At 46.8% G+C, this 27,269-nt stretch overlaps 1 protein-coding gene across 1 annotated transcript in view; it reads left to right on the top strand.

Moving 5' to 3' along the window:
- Nucleotides 1–27,001, top strand: part of Fam78b (family with sequence similarity 78 member B) — an 84,676-nt gene extending 57,675 nt beyond the window's left edge. The window contains exons 2-3 of the mRNA XM_055624703.1: nt 14,532–15,461; nt 23,950–27,001. Of these exons, the coding sequence (XP_055480678.1) occupies nt 14,532–15,054 (523 nt within the window). The 3' untranslated portion in view covers nt 15,055–15,461; nt 23,950–27,001. The remainder of the gene's footprint in view (nt 1–14,531; nt 15,462–23,949) is intronic.
- The last annotated feature ends 268 nt before the right edge of the window (nt 27,002–27,269 follow it).

Below are 27,269 nucleotides of genomic sequence, written 5' to 3'. Positions count from 1 at the left end.
GTGTGTGTGTGTGTGTGTGTGTGTGTGTGTGTGTGTGTGTGTGTGTGCATATGCTCAGAGTCAAACCCAGGACCTCACAGACATGCCAGGCCAATACTCTACCACTGAGCCACAGCTCTATCCCAGCCTCTAAATATAATACTCTAAAGGTGTGGCCCCTGGTAGGTCAACCATGCTCAAGGGAAAGAAGACTTGCATGAATTATTCTTGATAGATTTAAAAATAAAAATAAAAAAGACACAAGGATAGGCCGGTAGGGAAGGAGGTTGATCTGGGAAGAATTGGGAGAAGGAATGAATATCATCAAAATACATTGTATGATATTCCCAAAGAGCTAATAAAAATCACAAAAAAATATGTAAACGAAGAAACCAATGGTGCTTATTTGCATATTGCATTAAAATGTTCCTCTTCCCAGTGTTCCTTTTAAGGAGATGGTGTTTGCGTGTGTTGAATTGTTTCTTCACACCTCCTTTGATGTTACTGAGTCTACAATCACATTTGAAAGAACGTAGATTTGGGACTCAGAGCCAAGTTAAATCCAACCTAGCCACTTAGTGGCAAGTTATGATGACCACAAAACCCAAGGTGCTTGTCTGTAAAATAGGATGATCAACGTTGTTGAAAGGATTAAACAAGCTACTTTGTCCTTCATTCATCAAAAATGTATATTATGGGCTGGCAAAATTGCTCAGTGGCTAAGAGCACAGATTGTTCTTACAGAAGACCTGATTCCAACTCTCAGCACCCACATCAGGCAGCTCGCAACTGCCTGGAGCTCCAGTTTCAGGGGTCTAACACCTCTCCTACCTCCTTGGACACATTTACAGTCACACACACATGCACATAAGTAGGTAATAGAACCTTAAAGATGTGTATTAGAATGACATTTCTGAACACCTCTTATTCCTGTATTAATACAAAATAACAGTAGCTAGTCAGCTGTCACTGAATTTAAGAGAGTGTTTTGAGGTGGTTGGAACCAAAGGTTATGGTGCATGGTAGAAGGTTTCTTCACTCTGAGAAGGTGGAGATCTCATACCCTTCAGCCCCAAGGGTCAGGGTTGGAGTTGGAGGTAGGCAAGGGTGTCTTGAAGCCGAGGCATACAGAGTCATCAAGGATCAGAGGCTATAACTAGGGAGTAGGCAGATAACCAAAAAGCACCTAACGTGCAGGGTCTCTAGGGCAGAAGAGGCGGGGAAAGATACTGCTCTAGGTACAGGATGCCGAGAACCCTATCCCCCAAAAAGGTACCTTTGAAGAAACCCTTGGATGAAAAGAGGCAGCTGGCAGCATGAGTCAGGGTTGTGGGATCGGACTACACGCTGGCCAGGCCAGGGTGGCCTCATGCTTCAAAGGACACTTTTCCATAGCTTTTCATCCTTCACGTCAATGCCTGCCTAGATTGGCACAATTAGTATTGATGACAGTTCTCTAGCTAATTATTTCTGGCTCCTGTTTACCAAGTGAGTTACAGGCAGTTTGGACCAATCTCGCTATGAGCCAATTTCTGGAAAATTCTTTAGAAGATAGACTTCAGACACATACAGAATTCACTCTTTTTGTTCTGCAGAAAATAGTAATGGTTCTACCATTCAGATCAGTTTCCTGGTTCTCTTGTGATGTTATTGGGTGAAAATCAAGAGGTCAATGGAAAACATAACAGGACATAGACACATGTTCAAGCTTTATCTCCATCATTTACTAACTTTTGAACTTTGAAAAAAATCCTCAACCTCTGAAACCTTTGGTTTCTTTTCCTATTAAGAACATAATAGCTACTTTGTGGGTTTAATGTGAACATGGCGAATGTTTTATGAAGTGTACGAGTGAAGGTCTGGCCTTGATTCCTTTCTCGTTCAGTCACCAGTGTGTGAAGGAAACATCTATATACCAGGAAAGATGGTGGGATACCAAAAGATTTATGCTTGGGGGTACACGTGCTGGGCCACCCAGCCAGACATTGTGGCATTGTCCTGACCACCATTTTCCACTCTGCCTGCTCTCCTTTTCTTCTTGCACCAACATTATGTTTACGTAATACAGAAAGTTCTTTTACTCTCTCAGCCTGTACCAAGCCCTAGACCACTCACTGTTCATGCGCCTGCGTCTTCTGCTCATTTTACATTTGAGGTCTGCTTGGGAGCCAGTCAGCCTGTGTTCAAATTCTCTGTTGTCCAAGGCTGGTTCCTCTATCTCCCCAGACCTCATTCCTCACTCCCCTTAAACAGGTATAGGGTAGTACAGACATTGTAAGGCCACTGTGAAAGTTCCTTATGAAGTCTGTATGAAGATGGGTGGACAGTGCCTGGGCAGTGTGAGCTCTTAGTCATCACCGGCTATTGTAATTGTCACCAACATCCTGCCCTGCCAGCTGCCCAGCTGCTCTTTTGCGGCTGATCCACGCCCCGCCCCCACCCCCAAGTCCTCTGTTCCCAGATATCCCACGTTGTATTTGTTGTATTTTTGTGACTTCCACAAGACTTTCCTCTCCCGATAAGGGAGGTTCTCCCTCAGAATAGGGGCACTGTCTTATGAGCCTTGGTGCTCCCTGCACACACACAAACAAGATGCCATGCCCATTGTAAGTAATCAAAAATCAGTGAGCTGATGTCAAATGAACCCACTCTCAGAAGTGCTTTTCGGTATTACTCATTTTGACTAGGGTTATATTCTCTCCGATAGAGTTGGTCGTAGCCAAAGAAGGGCTTGGCAACCTTTTGATGGTAAATGACTCTTACAGGTTGGCACTGGAGTATTGGCTTCGTGACACCTATTGCCCTGCTGACTTGCACCTTTCGGCCTGTGCTCATGCTGGAATAAGGGATTTCTTTCAGGGATGCAGCACTGCTGTGCCTGTCCAGGGTTGCAGGCTCCGGTATCGGCGAGGGAGCATACAGTCTTGAGAGCCCTGGCCTGGAGAATAGAGAGTGATCGCTTCTGGCTGTGGGGACAGGAGGCCTAAAAAGTAACACATGTGTAGGAGGGCTCTCTATTTTCCAACTTTTATGTTGGTATCTTCCCACCCACACCAGGATGCACGATCCTAGGGTGGACATTGAGGGGAATCTGCAGGACTCTGAGAGGGATGGGAGGAGCTTTATGTAACTAACCTGGGTCTGAACTCTTTCATTTTCAACAGCTGCTTCTGCAGGCAGCAATTATCAGCTTCCTGTTTGGCTTTCCATCCTCCCCTGTCTCTGCTGTTGAGTTTTGTAATTGCTGCCAGGAGAACCAGGGCCTTGGTGGGGCTAGGAGACAGCAGGAGTGGAATCCCAGGAGTCTAGCCGAGGGCTACAGACTACCGATTAAAGGAGGCTACTTGCCCTCCATCCCTGTACCTTAGCTCTGTTGGCAGAGTCCTGTCTCCCTCAGAGAGCTCCTTCTTCTGAGCGATGTCAGACCCCTCCCTGGAGCCCTCTCCTACTTCCCGGCTTGTTTCTGAGTTCCCAGGAGACGCTGGGTGCCACACACTTCAGCATCCCTTAGAGCACCTGCCCCCTTCCCGGGCCTTCCTAGACGTCCCTCTGAAGCCTTAAATTCACACAGCCCACTTGGGCTTTCCGCTGTACCTGATCTGCCGTCCCTCCAAGCCTATGCTGTCCACGACTGCCCTTCCTTGCTGCCCTTCACTTCACTGTCACCCCTGCTTTCCCACCAGACTCTGTTATCTTTCTCACCGAGGGAAATGGACACTGAGCTGTAAGTAGGTGTACACTGTGTAAGTAAAAATGGCGTTAAGGGGCATGAATCAGGAAAATACGGAGTTCTAAAAGAAACCCGATTTAGTTCAGTGTGGGCAGGTAGAGGTAGGTGGATCAAGGATGGAGTCCCAGAGGAAGTGATTCTTAACACTTCAAGTCACACTCCCCCTTAGCCAGTTCAGTGTTGGGGAAAGGGTATACATCTCACAGAGCACACACTGAGGCCCTGGGTCAGGAATTGGCATGTGTAAGGACCGCATGAGAAGCTAATGGCAGCAGAGTGCTGAGAACATGGGACAGTTTGGTACAAAAATGAAGCCAGGGCTGCTGACAGAAACTAGATTATGCAGGTCTCTGGGGAACAAATTAAGGGTTTGTGTTGTGCTCTAGTGACTAGAACTCTCTCAGGAGTGCTATACCAGGAAAGCCAGCCTGCCCAGCCCAACCCTTGTCTCTCTGCCTCCCACCCTGAGGGTAGCCAGGTGCTGCGGAGTAAAGCACACAGAAAGCCCATGAGAAAGGATCAAGAGGTGAGAATGGGTTAGCCACAGCTGGACACCACTTGATGAAGCCCGGTATAATCTAACACTCAGATGTGTCTCGGGGTGCTCTGTAAGAGGGCATCACTATCCTGTCTTTCAGCTTAGGACACGGAGGCCTGGTAGAGCCTTGGTGACAAAGTTATGCAGCTGGGTGACAGGCCAGAACACAGACCCAGACTTGTTTCTGAAGCCAGTGTGGCTTCTGCCCCACCCAGCAGGGCCTGCAAATGAGAAGAGGTGTGCTGGTGTTCCTCAAATTCCCTCAGCAGCTTGAACCCCACCCCCACCCCCAAGAGCTCCTGATTTCAGTTTAACACCTAAAGAGCATGAGGCTCCCCTGCTGGCTGATGGAATCAGCAGAGCAGGGATGATTCGTCCATCAGAGGACAAAAGCCAGGGCCCTGAGCCTTTGAAGGACCGAAGCCCTGGAAGAATGAGTTCAGGGCACCTGCAAGCTGCCTCTCCCACAGAAATGCCTGCCTCTGAGCTCCTGCCCAGGGGGCAGAGAGACACTGCTGTAGCCTGCCAGGCCTGGCACCCCAGATCCAGCTCTGGCCTCTCACTCCTCCATTCACTGTGCTCACTTTGTAGGACCTGCGCCTGCCAGGAAGCAGGTCGCAGGCATCTTCGTGTCCCTCTCCTCCCACTGCCTTAGACACAGAGGGCTTAAATAATTGCTTGTTAAAGGGGTTGGCCGATCAATCCACAAGCATAGCAGATGGGAGGATGCAGATAACTAATGCAACTTGTAGGAACGGAAAGCCGAGTGGTCATTTGGGAGCCTCTCTCGTGGATCTGAGTCTCAGCTCTGAGACAGCTAAGCTAGTGGACAAAGGTTATTTAATGCCCCCTCCCGTCCAAGCTACAGCATTTGCAAAAACAAGGCTAACTGTGCCTCCACCACCAGCACTGTGGAACACCAAGGAAGCTCCCAGCACGGGGCAGTGGGTGAAGGAGAGTGGAGCTTAAGGAATGGCCCTGCCCGTTTCCTTCCCTGGGCGCTTTGCAATTACATGAATGAGTGTGTACTGCCACAGCAACTAACTCCAGCCGTCATCCTGGGCATCGCACAAGCTCTTTTGCCAAAAGGGGATGGTGCTGCCGTGTAGACGTGCCGCTGTGGGTTAAGTGAGGGCAAGCGTGTGAACCGTTTGCACCCATAAGAGCTGCCAGGGCCTCCCATCTAAAACACGCTGTAGTTAAACCCCCTGAGAAAGCTTGCAGCCGCCCTTGCCCTCCTCTGTCCGTGTGTGGGTGTGGGTGTGGGTGTGTGGGTGTGAATGTGGTCCTACCTCTGCCCACTGTAGACAGTACCCGCTCTGTGTGCTAGTAGGACGTTCCCACGCATCTGTCCTCAGGGTACACACAGCCGTGAGCACCCTGGTAGCTCCTGCCCAGGCTGAGCTGCAGCTGGTAACCCGTCACATCTGTGGCCCTGCCCAGCAGGCACTGAAATGCCACATGCCGAGAACACCAAGCGGAAAGTTAATGAAAACCATAAAGCCTGGTTTTGAAGTCTCTGCCATTAAGACCACCCCCGCTCCTGTCCTTCTGTTCTCTCGTGCCTGCCTCCCCCTTCTGTTCAGCATCCATCAGCCTGGCCCCTCCCCACTCCCTTCCCCTCCCTCCCTCCCTTCCTGGGTGCTATTTGGTCAGAACTGGAACAATTTCCATCGCCTCACCTTTGATAGCAGTGGAACAGGAAGTGCCCCCAGCAGCACCGGCAGGGCCCTGTTTCCCTGGCACCCCAGCCACCTCTGATGTCACCTGTGAAGAGAACCGGTGCTTTGAGGATGGCAGGGAGAGGGCCTAACCTGTATTGGCTGTGGCAGCAGTTGAGGGTTGACAGAGAGGGTTGGAGGAGGGGCGCTGACTCACTGCCAGGTCCCTCCACGCTCTGCATCATCCTTGCTTTGAGACATCATTGAGTTATTTGCCCGATCTTCAACACCCTTGTGAAATAGCCAAAACAACATGGTTGCTGTGAGGTTGCTGTGTGGATCCTTCAGTAGAATGTTTGGCACACAGTAGCCTCCAGTAAATACCCAGCAATATCACACCTGACTTTTGAGGGAACTGCCCTCTGTCTGCCCTGAGCATCTCAGCTTAGTCATCGCAGCTAGAGTTCCCTTGTTCTTGTGTCAGTAAACAGATTTCTCTGAGTTTGACTTTATTCCTTGGCTTCTAGACTTTGGAAGTCTGCTAGACCACTGAGGCGCAGGATTATCAGCCTACACTGATCAACCCCCAGGTCCTCAGATCTTGTCCCTTCCTCAGGACTACCCTCGGCTTGGGGTCCCAGACCCAGGGTTTGCTAGGCTTTCTATTCTGGTCCCTCAGACTTTTTGCCTATTCTTTCCTTATGAAAAGAATTTGGAAAAATGTGTTTCCTTGGTGTCGTGCCATGCCTGGATCATTTCTCTATTTCAGTGTCCCCAGCGAAGACTAAGTAAAGTGTGGCTGTTTGCCCTGCTGTCACCTCCTCAGGACGAAAGCGGAAATGCTCCAGTTCCATCTCCCTTCCAGGCCTCTCAGGCCACAGTTAGCCAACATGGGTTTGAAAAAAGCAACATGCCTAACAGCACCCACTTACTGCTCCCTCTTGGTCCACAGAACATCCATGCATTTGCAGCACTTTCCTTCTCTGGAACTGCATCTGGCCCATCGCCGCATGGGCTGTGAGCTCCTTGAGGATTGAGGAAGGACCCCTCTTTGCCTGCCACTAGACTTTGTGCGTGTTAAGGGACTAAAGGGGCTTGTTGTGTGGCTGGTGGACAAGATCCTTATAAAAAAAAAGACGTGGGCTGGGTCTACAAAACTGCCCTGTAGGCATGACTATGTGTAAGGCTGCCGTGGAAGGAAAGGCGCTCCGCTCCAGGAAGCTTAGACCTGGAGTCAGAGGCAAAGTGTCCTCAGACGTGACCCAGAAAACTGGCCTCCAGTCTGAGATCTCAGGGCTGTCAAGTAGAGAAGTCGGCAGAGACTGCTGGGTCCCAGGTAGGGTGACTGACCACCATAGGGTGAAGGATAAGGACATCCTGAGGTGTCGTGGTGCTAGGGAAACTCAGTGTAACCGCAGTGTGAGGGTGGGAAATGAGAGAAGCCTCTGCCAGGACTCAAGAATCTTGGAAAATATGGGAAATTTTGTTTTCTGTAATAGAAGGGGGGAGGGGAAAATGTCTGCCTGTGTGCCAGAGAGAAGCGGATGTGGTCAGAAAGGAAGGAGGCAGAACAGGAGGTGGGTGGATGGTGTTTACAGGCTTCTCAGAGTCTGACATAAACAATGCAGAACGAGGAAAATCCTAATTTTAAAACTCACTCTGCAATCATGGTGCAAACCATCCGAGAACTGGGATGTGGGCCAGGGCCAGGGCCAGGGCTTGGAAATGCTGGCTGAGAAGCTGGGTGGCTGCTCAGAAGCGGTGGGATTTGTGACTAATCGGTGACACACAGAGCCCTGGCCTGGGTCCCTGCTCACCCACCTCTACCATGGCCCTCTCCCCAGCTCTGAGCCGTCCCTCTCTCCTCCACCTGCTCCACATCTCTTCTCTCGTCAGCCACCTGACAAGGACTGAAGCCAGATCCTGTCACAGTGGAGTTGAGAGGGCGAGGTGCTACACAGCCTGAAATGACAGAGAGCCCGAGACTCCTGGACAGGAAGCAGGTCACTCTCTTCAGCACTGGATGTAGGTGCCATTCTCGTTCCCAGAATGATAATTCTTTAGGTTCCACCAATGAAGATTAAAAGCAAAGATCTGAGGCTCTTTCTCACCAAGTTCCGCACAGTTAACTTGGCAGCTGTATCCCTTTAAAGAGCAAGCTCGCTGCGGCAGCTGGACCACAGACTCTCAGCCCAGTGTCAGTACTGAGGGTGTTGAAGTCAGCTGTGATGGGGTGACATTGGCAAGGACTTATCTTCAGCCCCACATGGGAGAACAGGATAGTGGAGATCCTCTGCTTTGCCTGTGTTAACTCTGGAAGTTGATGAACTTTGGAGAGAGGAGGCTTAGGTAAACCTCCTCTGGATAGCTGGGGTGAAGGTCCTGAGGGAGAAGGAGAAACTAATAGTTATTCCAGAATGTCTATTTTAAAAATGCTAAGATGGCCATGGCAGTGTATATCAATGTCATCCATGACTGCTATTCTTATGTCTCAGGGGTCCACGGCTACTGAGCACCAAGGAGGCACTGTGAGAAGGCAGGTGATTTATAATCAGACCTCTTTTCTGCCACTCAGCTCTGACCCTCCCTAGCTGGATGACTTTGAACAAGTTTCCTGTCCAACAATGCCACCCAGCCCCCACCTCCTCTATGGCCTCATGGAACTGGGAAAAGTAGAGCGAGCCCTTCTCAGAAACACTGCTCTGTCCAGCCCCTCACTCACACTGGGGACACAGGCCAGTGTCAGAGCGCACCTGAACCTTAACTCTGAGAGAGCTCATTTGAATGAAATGTTTAGCGTGAGCCGGGTGGTTGAGATTTACCTCTTCTAAAAGAGAGGCAGAAAGCATGAAGGTTGCGATAATCGATGTTTTCATTATTAGGCCCATTGGCGGGTACATTAGCTGTGAGCTTTGGGTCAATGGCTGATTGTTTAAAACAAAAACACTGTTTATCACAGTGAAGAGAAGGGTTGTGGGAGAAAGCAGAGAGTGAGATTATAACTAATATTGGCAGCGAGTGGCATATTTTACAAAGCATTTGCTCACACGCCAACACTTTGTTTTATCCTTGTAATAACTCTCAGATGAAGGGATACCCAGAGCTGGTTTTCTTCTCATTTTACACATGAGGAGACTGAAGCTGACAGAATGATTTGCCAGAGGTCAGAGAGATCTTAAGAAACTGTGAAGAGATGGAAAAAGAAAGAGAAAAGACTGAGCCTCCCAGAGTTAGATGGTTAAGAGATGAGGCAAAACCAGCAGAGGACCCTGGGAAAGAGATCTAAGCTAGGGAGGAAACAGAGTGTCCCACGCACACCTTGTCTGTGGCACTGCATTCTGGGTAAAGGACACGGCAACAAGTATAGTCCTGTCTTCTTCATCCATGGAGAAGCTGGGAACTTGAAAGCCTGAGCCCCACTATGAGTGAGCTCGAGGATGAGGGCAGAAGGTCAGAAATAGCGAGAATATGCTCCCTTTGCGAACATTGTGCATGTGTGCATGCTCAGCTCTTCTGAGCGACACTTTGGCCGTATCTCTTCTTGTGTCAGTGATATGCTGGTGGCTCCCTCAGCTCAGAGTGCATACTGGGTAGTAGCTTTTCGATGGGACCCTTCCTTCCCTTCCGCCACCAGCCTATGTAAAGGCCCCACTAGAGACTGTGTAAGCCAGGCCTGGTGGTGCACAGGTGTAATCCCAGCACTTGGGACAGGGTGAAGTGGAAAGAGCAACAGTTTAGGGACATCCTCAGCTCATACACAGCAAATTCTTGGCCAGCCTGGACTACATGAGATCCTGTCTCAAAAAACAAAAAACAAAACAAACAAAAAAACATACTATCTACAGTGTTCTTGTATATGTTCCTACTCATCCTCCCTCACTTCCCCTTCAGCACTCAGATTCTCCCTTTAACCTTACTGTTCCTGGCCCAACGGCCTCCTGTCCAAGTCCCACCCTCAAAGCCCATTATTCAAGCCACCCCTCAAGCCGAGGCCCTTTCCTACACTCCCTTTCCCAAGGCGTCTCTTGTTTCCTGGACACCGTTTCTTGCTGAGAAGGCCTGTCTGTATCTCCCACAACCCATTTCCCTCTGCAAAGCTTCCTCCCAGCCGTTACCCTTATGGCTCTCTGCACTCCCGAAGCTGGTGGCAATTGGAGTTTGTGCTACTCATCTTCCTACTTTGCTACCTGGCGGCAAAACATGGTCACTGAAATATGTTCATGCTTATTAATTCACTCATTGTAACAACGTTCAGTACAAGGTGTGTGGCTATCCTAATAATAGATTCTAGATGAATAAAAGACGTTGGCTTATTTTTAAAGCGAGCAAACATATAGAATGTAAAGCTATGATAAAAGATTTTGCTGTGTACAAATCCTACCAAGCCCCACAAATAAAGACATGAAAATTATTCAAATTCAATATTTAATCATTCAAGAAGCAGTAAGATTTTAAAATATATTTTATTTTTAAATATTTAAAATATATTTTATTAATTTTATTCTTTGAGATGCATACCACGTATTTTGATTATACTCACCCATTTCTACTCTCTCCTGGGTCTGATTCCTCCCATATCCAGCCCTCACTTCCTACCCTTTTTCCTAACGTCATATTGTCTGTTTGTGTGCGTTTAACCTGCCGAATGCAGTTCGTGGTGCTCACAAGATCATTGTGTGGCTCCGTTCAAGAAAAGTTACTTTTTAGTTGTATGCCAACTATGTACTGGCTGCTGACTCAAAAAATAAGTAACAATTCCAAGGAGATAGACATCTAAGGGAGAAAGAGACATAAAAACTATGTTAAAATATAATCTGACACCTGTCAGTCTGAACAGATCCATAGGTTCGTGGAAATACAGGTCTTCCCATGGGGGAGTGACTCATGGTGATTCTCAGAGGATCAGTTGCTAGCTCTGGTGAACTTTTATTAAGAGGGCGAGTGGTGTGGGCAAAGGATGAGGCATGAGCTAAAGAGCCATGGTGAGAAACAGCATGGTATATGGCGTCAGAGAGGACAGGTCACAGTGAGCCAGGTCTGTGCTGGGAAGGACCTTAAGTTTCATGCTCTGAGAGACCCAGTGATTTCCGTGTAAAGGAGCCTTAAGAAGTGTTTGAGGACTTGTGCAGCCTGCGGGATGACCTGGAGAGAAGTCAGCATAGGATGCAGAGACCGGTTGGTAGATCGTGATGGTAGACCATTCAGAAGATGCTAACAGCTGAGATTAAATGAAAGCAGTGAGAGATGCATGGATACAGGAAGTAAATTCATGCATGACTCGAGGGGCAAAAGTCACAAGATGCTGCCTGGTGACTGTGTGAGCTACAGTGGTCTGTGGGGAGTGGGGGAAGAGCCAGATGTGGCCCTCCCTTCTGACATGAAAGGCTGGATGCAGCAGAGAGGAGGTCAGTTTGGACCATGTGAAGTCTGAAGGGCCTCCAGCATCCTCTTAATGGCCACGGAGGGACTCTGGAGGCAGCCATTCCTGGAACTTTGCAAGACCTCTCTGAAAGCCATCTTATCTTCTACATAAATTAGTTATGGATTTTGTAGGGAAGCTCTTTCAAACCACTGCCTTGGAATAAATACCTAATATTCATAGGAGAAATAAAGGTATGATACTTTTCTAATAGAAAGCAACGTCCCCTTCACTGGATATGTCACACTGAACTTGGTGGTTTCCTAAGTTAAGCCACCTCTCCATGATGTAGATAGAGGAAGGTAGATACTGAGTCCATGGGGGGGGGGGAGGCTGTGGGAGAGATCACACTTTGCAGTCAAGCAATTCTAAATCAGAGGCTACAACTAGACAGAAGTGGAGCCTTCCAAGGTCACAGACCCGAGGCTACACTCAGCCAGACATGCCCTTGCTGTGGTGTGGTGGCTAGGAAGCTCTGGATATTTCAGTATTCCAGAGACTCCTGTGAGACAGGTCTCTTCCTTCTTCCTGAGTCAGGCACGCTTGTGTTCCTCATTATATCTCCATGAGTGAGAAAACCTGGAACCAAACTAAGTTTTTTTTTTTTTTCCAGCCAGGCTGACCTCTAGACTGTGGGCCCATGTGCCTGCCCTTGGCTTTGAGAAGGAAAATGAAGGCAAACTGTCAATGGTAACGTAGCTATAGACAACATAATTGAATTGACCATCAAGACAGCCAGTCCTGGAAAGGTCAGCATTGTAGTGGAGTAAAGAATGTTTGAGACAATACTCTCCTGATTAGAGACACCACAACTGGCTGTGAGAAAGGCACAGAAGCAAGGCTGCCGTGGCCCTGCTGAGAATGACTGTCCTGCAGTCAGTCCCTCAAAAGGTGTCAGAGTGCTTGTCCACTAACCAAAATGAAGACTGGGGTTTTGGAAATAATGTCCGGTGATGGATAAATTGTCTCGACCCCTTATCTGGGGCACAGTGTTTCCGGTGTGGTCATTTCATGAACCTAACAAGCAGGGTAGCCAATTGGTTCTCTGCCACACTGACTCGTGCATAATTACATTGCATTCAAACAGCACACATTCCTTTCTGTATAGTAAGAAGTGGCATATGCGTGTGTGCTTATGTATGTATATATTTAGGTGTATGCGTGCATGTAAAACAACATTTGGTTTTTTAAAAGAGGCCATGAATTTGAGAGAAAGCAGGAACAGCTATATGGTAGGGTTGGGAGGGAGGAAAGGAGAGAATGTAGTTATATTACAATCTCCAAGTGTGTGTGAGAGAGGGAGAGGGAGAGAGATGCAGCTCCAGTATGGTAGTAAACACTTCCCATCCCAGCACCCGGGAGTCGGAAGCACACAGAGTTCAAAGCCAACCTGGTCTGCATAGCAAGTGCTGAGACAGCTGGGACTATAGAGCGAGACCCTGTTTCAAAATCAAAAAAGAAAGATGGCAGCCGCAGCGTGACCTGGGCTCTCCGCCCAGCACAGCACACCAGCATGTGCAGTAAGATGAGCTCCCTTTGACTTTGCATCAGGTCAGTCTCCGTTACTTAGCTTCTGCCAACTGTAATACGCTACAATTATTCTCAGCAGTTATCAAGGGCATGAAGACAAGAGAAAAGCCTCTTGCAGCTGTGGGCTCACCTCCTCCCCGGGTGGTCCAGCCCTCCCTTCACTTATGATGAGATGACTGGCATAGAAAGTACCGTAGGGATGGGCAGAAGCCACAGTTGGTGTTCCCTAGTGATGGTGGGCATGCTGAGACATTAGTAGTATGAGCTCACGTGCTGGCACTGTTTCTACCCTTTGGATAAGCCCTGTGGGATCTTTGTCATCTCTGAGGGGGAATAACTTCAGAGTAAGCAAGGCCACCACCTCTTGGCTAATAAATGGAGAATTTGCCATTCTTTAATTACTTAATTCTTAGAAATTTTTCCCAAGCATTGTTACCACTCTTGGTTCCAGAGGTGGAAACATGTCGAATGTCTCTATCAGGGCCCAGTCAGATTCCCCCGTGGACATCCTAAGGGCTGTTCGTTAGATCCCTGGGCAACACATGTTTCTTTTACTCTCACTTCTTCCATTACCATGTAAGGGTGCTTTGAAGCAGTATAGATGTCGTGGTCAAAATCACAGACTTTAGAGGAAAACAGTCCAACCTCTTAGGGCATGGAATCTGTAGGGCACTTGATACATACCAACATTTTTAAACCTCTGTCTTCTCATGTGAAAAAAAAAAAAAAAGAAAAGAAAAGAAACAAAAGCCAGTTATAGCGTGGAATCTTTTGAACATAAACGGTGCTGACAGAGTACTTAACACAGTGGTTGGGGTGGGGGAGTAATTGATCTGTAACTATCAGTCATACCCATTATGATCATCATTCTTATATGCAACATCCCCTGGGAGGAGATACATGGAATGTTCTCCTGTGTCGTTCTTTGCAAGGAAGAGTGGACAGGTGCTCAGAGTAGCAAGCTCACAAACAAGTGCAGCCTCCAGCCGGACTCTACGCCAATCGGAAAGCAGCATTCAAGGGAGCATGCACGCCGGCCTACAATTTCCACAAAGCATTTTAGCTTTCAGAAATGACCGGGAGTCCATCTCAGATTTTCTTCATCTGGGTTTTCTGAGTGCTGGGTTGGTTTAGTGGCAGAATTTAAAGATTCCATGTGGAATGGAAATCTCATTACTTTGGCTTCTCTAAGACATTAATGTGATGTTGAGCTTCACCTCTTCTGCCCCTCCTTTCCTCCTGATACCCCCTTTCAAGTACATTAAATTTCTGATCACCTCTTCCCAAGATCAAGCCCTATACACACACACATTCTCCCCAGGGAAGTACATCCTGCCATGGGTCACCCACCCCTATATTATCTGTTGCCTTCACCCCAGTAAGTTGACAGCTATTTGTGATCTCACCACTATTTTTTTTTGGGGGGGGGAAGGTTGTTTCCCACTGGGTCATCTAGGCTTTTATTTAACTTATTTTAGCATTGCTTTTTTATTTCATTTGTTTTTGCTCATTTACTCTTGGTACAGCCCAGCACAGGACTTTCTGACCTAAACTCCCCCTCCAAACTTCCCATCTTCCCCAGTCTGACGGTGTTATTAAGTGGTGGGCATGCCTCCAAACTTTGAAGAAGAATTCAGCCTCTTCTCCCCTTGTGCACCCCTTCTGCTTCTCCAGGTCCAGCTGGGAACTGCCCGACCTGAGGGAAGGGAGAGTGAAAGCCATCAGTGACTCAGATGGGGTGAGCTACCCATGGTACGGGAACACCACAGAAACCGTGACCCTCGTTGGCCCCACCAACAAGATCTCCAGGTTCTCCGTCAGCATGAATGATAACTTCTACCCCAGTGTGACGTGGGCAGTGCCAGTGAGTGACAGCAATGTGCCACTGCTCACAAGGATCAAGAGAGACCAGAGTTTTACCACCTGGCTGGTGGCCATGAACACTACCACCAAGGAGAAGATCATTCTGCAGACCATCAAGTGGAGGATGAGAGTGGACATTGAAGTGGACCCTCTTCAGCTGTTGGGGCAGCGGGCCCGGCTGGTGGGCAGGACTCAACAGGAGCAGCCCCGGATCCTGAGCCGGATGGAGCCCATCCCCCCTAACGCACTAGTGAAACCCAATGCCAACGATGCCCAGGTCCTCATGTGGAGGCCCAAGCGGGGGCCGCCTCTGGTCGTGATACCTCCTAAGTAAAAAGTAGTCCCAACTGTGTGTGGGACACACACGCCGCTGAGGCACACAGTGGGGTTGCCAGGGGTGGCAGGAGCCAAACTGAGTTTCTGAGCCAAAGTAGACCTCCTGGTTTGCCAGCCTTCGCAGCTGCTTGTGAAGAGTAAAGCTGCTCCTTGGGTGGTAGAACCATAACCCTTAGGAAAAGCCCCTTCCTCTTAGGAATAAAGAAATCACTGATCTGACAGACTTGCTGTGATTACCATGCAAGTAGCCATATTTTGGAGCTGACCAGGACGATTCTTTTATTTGAACTATTGACCATTTCTTTCCTGTAAGATGCAGGGGATGGAAATGAAACTAAACAGTGCCTGTGGCAGATGCTGCTTCCCAGCCAATTAGAAGCAAGAGTGAAAACATCCACACCAGGTGTTCGTAAGACAGTCCCCTTGTATGACTGGAGGGTGCTGGGGAACTGGGTGAGAGATACTGGGCGATGGGGAGAGCGGAGGAGAAGGTGTCACTGCAGATTGATATCAGATATTAGCCGATGGCCAGATAATCAGCACGCTTGCCGGAATGAGAGGAAAGCTGGAATGGTAGCGTGTGCCCATTCACATCATTTGAGGGAGAGCCAGCCTGGAAACTGTCCATGGTGCTGGCACCAGCAGCCCCCAGTGGAGACTTGCCGCTGTCCACTCACCTGTTTCCAAAGAGCTTGCTCACGCTAAGTGTGTTAGTCACAGTGTTGGATATATAGTTCCTGTTGTCTGTGGTAGCGATGGCAGTGGGTCCCTGCTGAGTTTTTAGTCACTCAGCCTGCGACTTTGTTTACAGCCACTGATTCCCATCACCAGCACTCGCATTACAAAGCTGTACGAGCCTCATGTTCATGTAGGGTTCCGGGAACATCTCAACAAAGGAGAACGAGACTTGCATTTTATTTTTCAGTCTCTGAATTGTCTGGGCACAGGAAAGGCACACGTCTGTACATGCACATGTGTGCTCACACGCCAGTGTTCAGAGAGAACAAGTCTTGCCAGTAGTGCCTGACTAATCATCGACAGCCTTTAAACACAAGTCGTACGTACACTGTATGTCTGTGTAGGTTAACTTCAGCTACACTTACAAAAATTCAACTTTAACTGCCTGTCGGTCTGTAGGAGGGAAATGGTTCAGGCTTGTTTTAGGGAACGTCTGAGCACTCACCTCAAGCAAGCATGCGTTGCTGAGATCCAGACAATAAAGGTGGGAAGCAAATGTCTCTTAGTCTGGCAGTGTAAAACTTTGTAAAGGGTTGCCAGTATTTGCAGTGGTAAGATTTTCAACCCTTTCAGCCTGAATCACACGCCCCACCCAGGAAAAGGGAAGAGCCTTCCCTTGTTATTCCAAACAGGGATGGTTGTGGGGTACAGACCCTCTTTGCTCAGAAACTCCTCGTGCAAACTAAATACATTCTTACAGTGTTGTAGTCCAAATGAGTAGATTCTTCAAGCCTAAGTTCAGGAGTGAGAGACTCCAGGTCCAGAGCCATTATACAAATCCTGTCATTGACTCCAAATCTGCCAGAGTTTGGGGACAGAGGATGCAAACCGGGGGGAGGGGGCTCTTTACTTTTGTTTGACATGCACTGTCGCCTGATCTCTTTCGTGCTGTGGCCCCAGAGGATGCTGCTCAAGATTACATAGCTCTGACTTCATACCCCAACCGTCAGCTCCGCTCTCATGGATTAGTTATTGATGGCAAGTTATTTATAGCAACTCGCTAATGGCCCATCGGTGGGTTGCAGAGACTCTATTTAGAACTAATTCTATTTAGAAATAATTCGGCTGTTGCTTTTGGATTTCTCTGGCCCCATGCTTCCCTACTTTTTATGGCAGAACTGACCTCAGAGAGCTACAAGCTAAAGAGGAAAGCTGCTTATTTTCAATGCTGACCTCAGAAGGAACACTCTCTCCCTCATAATGAATTAGATGCCATTTTCAAAAGATTTGGGACAATGGATGCTGATCTTGGAATCCAAGCCATGTAGCCCTGCTTTAAGAAAACCTGATTTTTTTTTTTTTACATCTAAAATTGTAGCAACCGATGAATAAGAAAAGAGTTTATATTTAAAAAAAAAAATCCCATGGAAGGTGTCAGTCTTTAAATTTTCTGAGCACATTAAGATATGACTCACACAATTATATTTACATATAATAAAGCTTTTCAAAGGCCTGTCTATGCTTATAAAGCAAGGTGCAGCATGCTTACCTAGACTTATTCCTCCTTAAAAAGAATCACTTCAGATTTTTTAAGATAAATTACCTCAGAGCAGTTTCCTGGGGAATGATGTAATAAAAACCAAGGGGAAAAAATCTATGAGAAAGGGCTTATAACAGCGAAAGGCACCATGCAAATACGCACTACCATTGTTTACTTCTGTGAACTCTGCAGCTGGGTCTCTCGGTTCTGAAATCAACCTGGGGCAGAACACTCCATTGCCTAATAGCCAATTATGTTAAGGTTGTCATTATTTTACAAGGAGATGACACCCCCCCACCCACTATCTGTGAATCATCGCCTTTTAGCTTACTCAGGAGATTGCCAAGCAAAGGGCTCTTTTAGATGAGAGAATTAACCTTGAGATCTCTACTGGGGTCCCCTTCGTCACCCCCACCAGCCTCCATTCCCTCCAGAGTGCACAGCCTGACACCACATGACATCAGTTTCAAAGGGGCTTATTATGAGCCTTTGGCGTTGGCTGGGTGGTCTCCACGCTATATTTGGATTCCATACATGCACATGGTTTCTTAGTGGCACAGGAGTTTTATATTCTCTGATGAAAGAGCATTTCATCAGATCTTAAGTCCTTAAATGAGGTCACATTTGAGACCTTCTAGTCTCTATGATCTCCAAGGAAATTGAAGCCCATTTAAATTAGGTCATCTATTCAGGATCACATACCTAATCAGCACAGGCCGACATAAGGCCCAAGCCTCCCAGATCTCAGCTTACAATACAGGCACATTACCTAGGACCCAGGGTCTTCCCTTGTCTCCAGCCGGAAACATTGCCATTGTTCTGAAATCATTCACCCACAAATTAATTAGCCTAGAAATTTAAAAAAAAAAATTGTGTCTAGAACCCCTTTGTTACGATGTCAGAAAAACGAATTTTCCAGGTTGCTTTCTCTCTGTGACAGCTATTTTGATAGTGAATCCTTAATCTTTGTTCTCTGCTGCATGCATAACACAGCCTCAGGTCATTGCTATGGCCCACAGCACATGGGAGGCTAGAGGCTAGTCCCCTTTCTGCTTTCCATTCAATTGAATCATTTTAGAGCCACCATCCCTCCCCACCCCACCCCAACCCCTGCAACAAATACCTCAAAGGCCAAAGTCATGTTCTAAGAAACAATTTTGCATAGTAAAATAAAAGAGCAATGGTTTATAAAAGATTTTACCAAAGGCCTCCACATGCATTTTCTCGTCTAGAGTTAATCTTATGAGGGGTATCAAACGATGATGGTTGTGGTGTTGCTGTCCCCATCTTACAAATAGCAAATTGAGACCGAAAAGGTTAAATGACATGTCTACAGGCAACACAGAAAAACACCAAAAGCCAGGATTCAAACTGGGCCTTTTTGGCTCAAGCCCCCATGTTCTTTTTCTACATCGCGCTTTCTATGTCGCTTCTGTATCGTTTACCCCTCCCTCAGCACAAAGGAGAAGAAGGAAAAGGAGGAAAGCAAGTCAGCGTCACCTGCACAGTCATTCGACAGTGCTACCAAATGGAGTCGTTAAAAATGAGAGAATGAAAGCTGTTTCCCCCTCCTCAAAGAACCTTGTAGTCCCCAGGGAGGCTGGCCCAGAAAAATGGCTGTCAGGGACAGTGGGGGAGGTGGCTGCAGTGAGGGGGAGGTGGCCGTCACTTGTAATTAATGGAGTAGGAAAGCTGTTCCCCTGGTCTCTGAATCCCTTTAACACCACAAGTACAAAGATGGGCAGGAAGCGTGCATCCCACAGCTGAGGTCCCAGCTGAGCACTGCCTTGCCACCCGCAGGCCCTCCATGCACACACAGGAGCAGCCCATGGGGTGAAGGCCGTGGAAACAATGGCTTCCCAAGGCCTTCTTGGCACATTGAACGTTCCTGTTAAGAGCAGAGGGCACAATTAACCATCGCTAGACTCAGTTCCCAACTGAGTTGCAAAGAAAGTATAAACACATACACACATATGCGCATGTGTGTGTGCACACGCGTGCGCACACACACACACACACACACACACACACACAAAGACCTACCACACTCACACTTTCCAGGCTGAAAAGAAAATTAATCAAAAGCCCAATGAATGCCTAAACTCTATAATTAAGCCTAAATGATCCTTAGATAGAACAGGAGCTGAGTGAACAAGCTCACTGAGCAAGCACACAGATATTTTTACCCCAGAGCCTTATTGCCATTAATTTCTTTTGAGATCTTGAGTACATCTGGTCCTCGTTTCGCTGGGAGGACGTCTGCCCACAGAAGGCTTCGCAGTGAGTTGCCAGTTCAGCCAAGATTCCATGACCATTTCCAAGCCCTTACATAGGAACTAGTGTGATCACCCAGGTCAGCCATACAGTCTCTTATAACCAGGCCATCACCAGCCTCGGTAGGCATGGGAGTGATCTCTGACACACTCCGGAGTCTCTCAACTAAGTGTTACCTGATATAAGACATTGTCAGATCGGGAAAACACACTGGGCTGGAGCTGGTTAGTGGACCCTCAGGCTCCATCAGCTTGGAATCCCAAAGCCTCAGTCTCTCTGAAGTGAGGGCCGGGTATCTGAGAAGGTTAGGGAATCCCTCAGCTCTCTCCAGCATTAGCCAGCGGGCTGAGAGAGGCTTATACCCAGGCAGGGACAGAAGAGAGAGAGAGAGAGAGGTGTGTGAGAGAGAGAATGACACATTGTCCTGTAGGTAGCTAAAATTCTAAGGGACCTTTAGGAGGGGACAGTGGCTGAGTGTCAGGACAGGGCCAGCTGGAAAATCCCAGCACAACTTGCTGGGTTAAAATGGCCACATAAGCCATCGTATAACAGCTGCATTTTCCTCATTTTGTGCTCATGTAGCAGACACAGAGGAGAAAATACTATATTTCAGTCTGCATGGGTCTCTACTGGCCTATCTGCCCTACAGTTTTGGCTGGGGCCTTACAGTTTACAAGTGGCTTTACAGACCTATCATCTGGGAGCAAAGGAAGTAATTCCCCTAATGCTGCACACACACACACACACACACACACACACACACACACATATACCAGGCTACCTCACAATGATTCAGGTATAATTGGTTAAGGCCTCTCTCTCTCTCTCTGCATCTGCCTCTATTGACCCCATTCTCTGTGGTCTCTCTTGGACCAGCTACATAGTTTTCTTTGAGAATGTCCCAGTCCCTTTCCCAAGCTTCAGACTGTTCCTTTCTCTGAACTGGGCTGAAGGGTGCTCTCTGAAAGAACCTACTGAACTCTTCTTTCTAAGATGTAATGGGGCCAGGCCTCTAGGTGGCAGGCCACATGGCTAAGCATGGAGCCTCTTTTGCCTCTAGGTCCACATTTGTCTTTGGCTTACCTAGAAAATGTGGATCGATCCTTAAAACAGCTGAGTGGTGGTTCAGAAATATCCAGGGAAAGTTAAAATACATGTCAGAACTGCACAGTGAGGAAAGAAGAGCCAAGACAAGTGCCACACAGGATTGTGAGAGATATATAGACAGGGCTGTGAGGTTATCTAAATGGCAGCATTAATGAATCTGGGGCTGGATGAGAGCCAGCATTGCTGTGGCAAGGAGATAAAAAGGACGGAATGTGTTGCTACTTGCCAAGCCTAGGGCGAAGGTGAGCCAAGCAAAGCACCAGGGCATCTAGAATTTAAGAAAAGTGCTCACTCTTGCTTGTTTCTGAAGAGCAAGCCTTCTTGGTGTTTGCCTCAGTGCCCGGCTCGCCTCCTTTCTCTCCGTCCCACTTCACATCTATCTCTTGTTCTCAGCTTTCCACACAAGAAGAGCAAAGCAGGGAAGGAATCACGGGATATCGCCAAATGCTCATTCTTCCAACATGTCTTTCTATGGAGTGCCTCCTACATACTTGGCGAAACATATCCTTGCCCTCAGGGGTACAGTGCTCATAGGAATCTGTAGGAGACACTCACTACCATTGTGAGGAAGCCCTGGTCTTTGGAAAGTGTCTCAGTCACCAATCACTCTACCTTTTTAAAGAGACTTGTCCCCCTCTTTAGTCCCTAAGAGCGGATAAGTGGCAGGACAAAACTTCTCAAGCAGGCTCTTCTAAAGAAAAGCAGGGAACTCCTGCAGCCCCAACAGATCATACCCTCAGCACTTCGGTGGAAGAGACAGCTGGTTCTCTCTCCATCTGCTGTGGCCCCTTGCCCCACCCTAGAAACCAATTAGAATATTCCACACAGACGTGATCCAATGAAATGTTAATTGTAAAAAAATAACGGGAAAGATAATATGTGCACTTCAGGCTGAGAACTATTTCATTAAACTGGGCTTTGAAAGCAAGACAGCCAATTAAATTATTCCTCACTTCATTCCCTCACGTACCAGAAACTATGGGAAGCTATTACTTCTAATTAATTAGAGGAAAAAAAGACCATGTGTGTGCTTATCGGAAGAATGGAGGCAGAGACGCTTCCCCGCCTGTCTCTTTATGCTCGCACGCTTGCACATACATGTACATGCTTGGAGGGACACACATCAGAAAACTTAAAGGCTTTCTCTCCTAAAGAATTCCATGGATCTTAAACAGCCAAAAAAAATTCCTAGTCCCAAGAGCCACGCAACAAAATCAAAGAATTTTTTCTTTGAGCACATTCATGAGAAGGGAAACAGAACCCTTTCTATTAAAAAAAAAAAAAAAAAAAAAAAAAAAAAAAAAAAAAAAAGCTTTAAAATCAGTTTAATTTTAAACTTTCTTCAAGAAAAAAAAATGGTGGTGTCTTATTGCCTTTAGGAAAGTAGATTATTTTCCACACAGCCCTATATAGTAAACACAATGTTTATTGGCACAAGTTAGCCTGGGGAACGGGATCTGAGACCTGATTTTGAATTGATGTCACACTGACCTTCACCTATTTATCTGTGACACAAGAAGGAGGCCCCTTCTCAGTGCCGTATTTAAGCTTATGAAAGCACTTAACAGAGAGCTGTGGGCTGCCTGTGTCTTGCCTTAGGAAAAATAATGGGCAAAGGCCAACCATGCAGTTAAAATATTTTCTATACAAAAATTATATACCAAAAGCCTCACTATTATAAAAGTAATAGCATTAATGTGCTAATGATATAAGGATTAAAATATCAGTGATCATGAAGGACAGTGAGTGTTAAGGCAGTCTTCTTCTTGGTGATGGGACTTTTATACCTGAGTGTCTGTGTGGTGCTCTGTGAACATCAAGTAGATTTCAGCTCAGACCTCTGCTCACACATGCTTATCTTGTACCCAACCTCCTCCTCTAGCTTGCTATGTTTGTCCCTCTCTGCCATGCCAGGTACCAAGGGCTGGCACGATCGGTACCTCTGACCCATTCTGACTAATCGTGTTTCTGAGGAAATGGGAACTGGCATCTACAGATGCCAAAGAGCATAGATGCTATTCTGGTAAGCAGGGTGCACAGAGGACTATTTTCTAAAACATATTTCAGAACAGGTCCCCGTTTGCGTATGGGTTTATCTTCTAATTTCAGAGCATCAAGACAGGTTTATTTAAATCTACATAAATGTTTTGGACTTTTCTTCCTAAAACTGAAGCCATATATATAATCATAAAAAAGCAATGATGTTACTTAATGTGGAATTGAAAAAAAAAAATCTGTGCCAATAGCAATACTGTAAGTCAGTCAAGCATCGAGCACAAAATCTAGACAAGGGCCGGGGAGATGGCTCACTGGGTAACTCACAATACAAGCATGGGGGCTTGAGATCAGATCTCAAACACCCACCTAAAAACCAGGTGTGGCAGCATGCCTATACAACCCCGGTGACCAGGAGGCTGACAGAGAGGAAAATCACTAGCTAGCTTGCTGGCTAGTCAGTTCAGGTAGACTGGTGAGCTCCAGGCTCAGAGAGAGATCTTGTCTCAAAAAATTAAGGAGTAGAATTACTGAGAAAAACCAATATAGACCTCCAGCCTGCACACATACACACACACACACACATATGTACAAATACACACACACAAGCACACACACGCACACACACCAAATAAAAATATTCAGGAAAGAAAAGGAATCCCAACATAATGGCTTTACTTCAGAGCTGCTTCTTTCTTGCATTCAAAAGTACTTTTTGTTTTATTTTTAAAATTGGGTTCACCCACTTTTTTTAGGACTTCAGGTGTTACATAAAGCATTATATATAAGCCCCTCCCCCCCCAAAAAAAAACTGCTATATATCTTCCTAAAGAAAATCTGATTGGCAGCTTCAAGTTGAATAATATAGACACACAGTCAAGAAGGCTTTGGCAGTGTTGGCATGGGCCAATGACAGAAAATCCTGGCTACACCAAAGGGCTCCAGGCGGTCGGGTTCCTGCAAACCTCTGTGCCTGGGATACTGAGGAACGGTGTCTGACATTCCACCCACTTCATAGGTCCTTTTGTGCTTTCCTAAGGGACTGAACATACAGGTGACTTGCAATCCTTTTATATTGGCTTAGTTTTTGACCTTTTAAGAACAGATGAACGTTACAGACCTTCTTTATAGAAAAAAAAAAATAAAAGTACATAAAGATGCTCAAGGCCTGGCACGAAATTTAAGCTGTTATCAATTTGAAAAATCTACTTAATTATGGACTCCCGCCCGTGAGGAATGGTGTTTCCTTGACTGCTGTCTTAATACATGCTGTTTACATGTTTCTGTGTTCACATGCAGGTCTCCTAGTAGGACAAGGCGAGCCCAGCAAGCAGAACCACATGGCAAGACACCGAGGAGGAGGAGATGAGCAATGGCTGGCGGCTCCGGAAGCTGACGCCCTGGACAGCTGTTTTCCTATTTAAAAAGAGTGCCATCTTGCCTGTCTCCTCACCACCCTCCCGTCCTGTGACCAGTACCTCCTATGCCCACGGCATGTGTCCAGCCAGGCCAGCTGGTTGGCTCATGGGGGAGCGTTGTTGAGGCAGAAGTTGCGCCTTTTGTGTGTGGAAAGATTGAGTTCGCCTAGACCGCCTGCTCATCCCCTCCCTCCACATGAAGCCTCCCAAGGACAAGGCTGATCATCCTGGACTGAAGAGACCCTCCCACCTGGCCCAGCCCTGGCTCCCAAGCTTGCCTCCCCACCTGCACTTTCGGGTGGGAACAGGGAGAACATGTATCTCCCCTTCTCCTCTCTCTTCTCGATGTGGATAGCCAATGTCAATCATCCCCTGCAGTTTCTCTAAGGTCTTTGGTCTAAGGCAACTGTTTGCCCTACCATGGACAGGCTTGGTGCCTTCAAGATGACCAAGAGCAGCATTTATATCACCAGGATCGGTGGAATGAGAGCGTAACTTCTCCAACAGGGCAAAAGTGGTGTATGTTGTTTTACTGATTGTTTTATTTATTGGTATATACACCAATTTATTTATTTATTTATGGAATCTGTATTTATTATATAGCAGAAAATCTATTTCCACCTTTCAAATATCAGCCCCAAATTTTTCTTCTTGGCCCCAACAGAGCACAGTAAATGATTCCTCTTTGAAGCCACAAAAAAAAAAAAAAAAAAAAAAGGGAAATTCTCCTCTTCTTCTCCCTAGTCCAAAATACTTCTACCCTAGCCAGATTTTCAACCAGAAATGGGATCAGAATCTACCAGATAGTAGTAAGCTGTGCAGTCACACCAACCAGCACGGGCTATGCTGTTCAGACAGAAGCACTTAGAGTCTTCCAATCCCTGCTTTTACCCTGTTTTCCCATCCACTCTTTCACAAACTCATGCAAGACTCACCACTGGCTCCAGCCTGACTGTTAGGACTGGGCTTCTCATTCCGCTCTGGAATGCTTGACCCCAGGTGCACATTAGAATCTATGCTGGCCGCTTAAAACCGCCTGCCTGCCTTCCACCTCAGTGTATCCATAGCAGAGTCTCTGCGGGGCTGAGCAGCAGTTGTCTTTTTAGCTGCCCCAGATTACTCTAACTTGTAAGTGCAGTTGATAAAACAAAGAAAAAAACTTCTACCATATTCTTCATTCCCACCCACCTCCAAGATCCCGTCCTCTGGGTCCCCATTCCTCCAGTCCCTTTTTCTCATTAAACCTTCCCCCGCTGGCACCATCAGCATGAGCAGACCTCAAAGAGGTGACTGTCCCTGGAGCTGACGCCTGCGCTTGCCTCTCTAGAAGCAAAACCTTGCCCCTGCCCAAGTTCGCCTTGCATCTGCACCTCACTCATCACACATGTCTCCCTCCAAGAGTTTAAAGGTTACAGGTTATTCCTGTCTTCTGCATCCCAATCTCAAGACAAAGCTCATTCCAGTCTTTATAACCCTTGGGTTGGATGTTTCTGCAAAACAACATGAATTACCTGAGGTTTTCAGGTGTTTTGAGGTAACACAAAAGGTTATCTTGTCCCCCAAACAGTCCCATACCCAACAATCTGACCACAACCCCCTGGCATCCAGATCATAGGTGACCGAGAAGAGACTTCTCACACCTCATATTGACAAGTTCTTAAACGATGAATATAAGTGAAGGTGTGTGTGTGTGTGTGTGTGTGTGTGTGTGTGTGTGTGTGTGTATACCACCTTCATATAAGCTAGATGGATCTATGGAGATTCTGAACTTCAACTTTATACTATTGACCTTTACCCAAAAACAATCAAGAACTTATGCTATCTTTAACTCAGTAGATTCACTGTGCACCTTTCCTCAAAGGCCCAAGTGAATTCCATAGTAGTGCTTCATACAGAATGGTGTAATGCCTGAGAGCTGTCGGGCCTGTTAGAGAGTGTATATCTTGTATGCACAAGAGAGTTCTCCAGCATAGAAAGTGTTCATTTTCCTAAACAACCTCCAGCATCTAAGCAGGTTCTCAGAGCAAGTAGATTTCTCCTGCATTCATAGTACCATGCCTTCTTGCCCCATTAATCAGACTGTCCTGCACCAAGTCCCATCTCTCAGGGTCCTGCTCTCTGATAGGCAACAGTTCAGTCAGTGGGTGCTAAAGAGTTGAGCGTCACACTTCTTAGGTGACATTTACCTTTTAATTGGGGCTATAGACAATGCCTTAATCTGAAGGAGTAGCTTGAATGCTGGGAATTTCAGGTGCAGAAGTGGGCCAGTAAGAGAGATTATTTTTTTCCTCAGGAGGGCATTTTAGAGCCTCCCTTCCCCCACACCCATCTTTAAAGTCAGCTCATAAGTACATGAGCACAAGCAAGCACACTTACCTACATCTGCATTCCATAATTTTGGAATACCTCCCTTGCATTGGCCCTATCTTTAAAGATTAAAAAAAAAGTTTTTAAAATGAACTAGCTAAATTAATTTAAACCTCATTGGGAAATGCAGCCTATTTTTTCACCGGCCACCAGCCATCTGGTCTACCCTACCCTGTTCCATTTCCTTCCTGCTCCTTCTCTTTTCAGCTACTGGCCTATCAGTTAATTTATGTGTATATGTCCTCTCTGAACCCTCATTGCTTCCCCTAAATGTATTTTCCTCCCTTGAAATTGTGTTGTTTTGGTGTTGTCAAGGACAGAAGTGGAGGCTAAGAGCATGAGCATGTATGTGTGTCACTGAAGACAGAGAAGCCGGGTATTCTGCTACAGTTTGAAGAATAACGCCACAAAGGAAGAGATGAAAGCTGGCTCTGCAGAGTGCCTTAAAAATGACTTTAATTAGGAAATTCTGAGTTGTCAGTCTTTGGATGTTACATAAACTCAAATGGATGTTGCATTTCACTTCTCTGGGATTAAAAAAAAAAAGTTAAATACAGTATGTATTCAACAACGAAAACTACTCTTTCTCTTTAATTTGGTCCTTAAAGATTTAGTACCAAGGCGGTAGGGGATGTGCTCAGGGGTTAAGATTACTTGCTACTCTTCAAGGGGACCAGAGTTCAGTGCCCAGTACCCACACCAGGTGGTCCACAGCTACCTGTCACTCTAGCTTTAGGGGATCTAATACCCTTTTCAGACCTCTACAGGTACAAAAGAACACATGCTTACACACACACACACATACACAGAGGAATGGGGAGGGAGGAAGGGAAG

This window comes from Psammomys obesus, unplaced genomic scaffold (assembly GCF_907164565.1).
Source record: "Psammomys obesus unplaced genomic scaffold, mPsaObe1.curated_primary_1811, whole genome shotgun sequence".
Classification (NCBI taxonomy): Eukaryota; Metazoa; Chordata; class Mammalia; order Rodentia; family Muridae; genus Psammomys; species Psammomys obesus.
The sequence above is the reverse complement of the archived record's forward strand: the minus strand, read 5'-3'. Positions and strand labels throughout refer to the sequence as shown.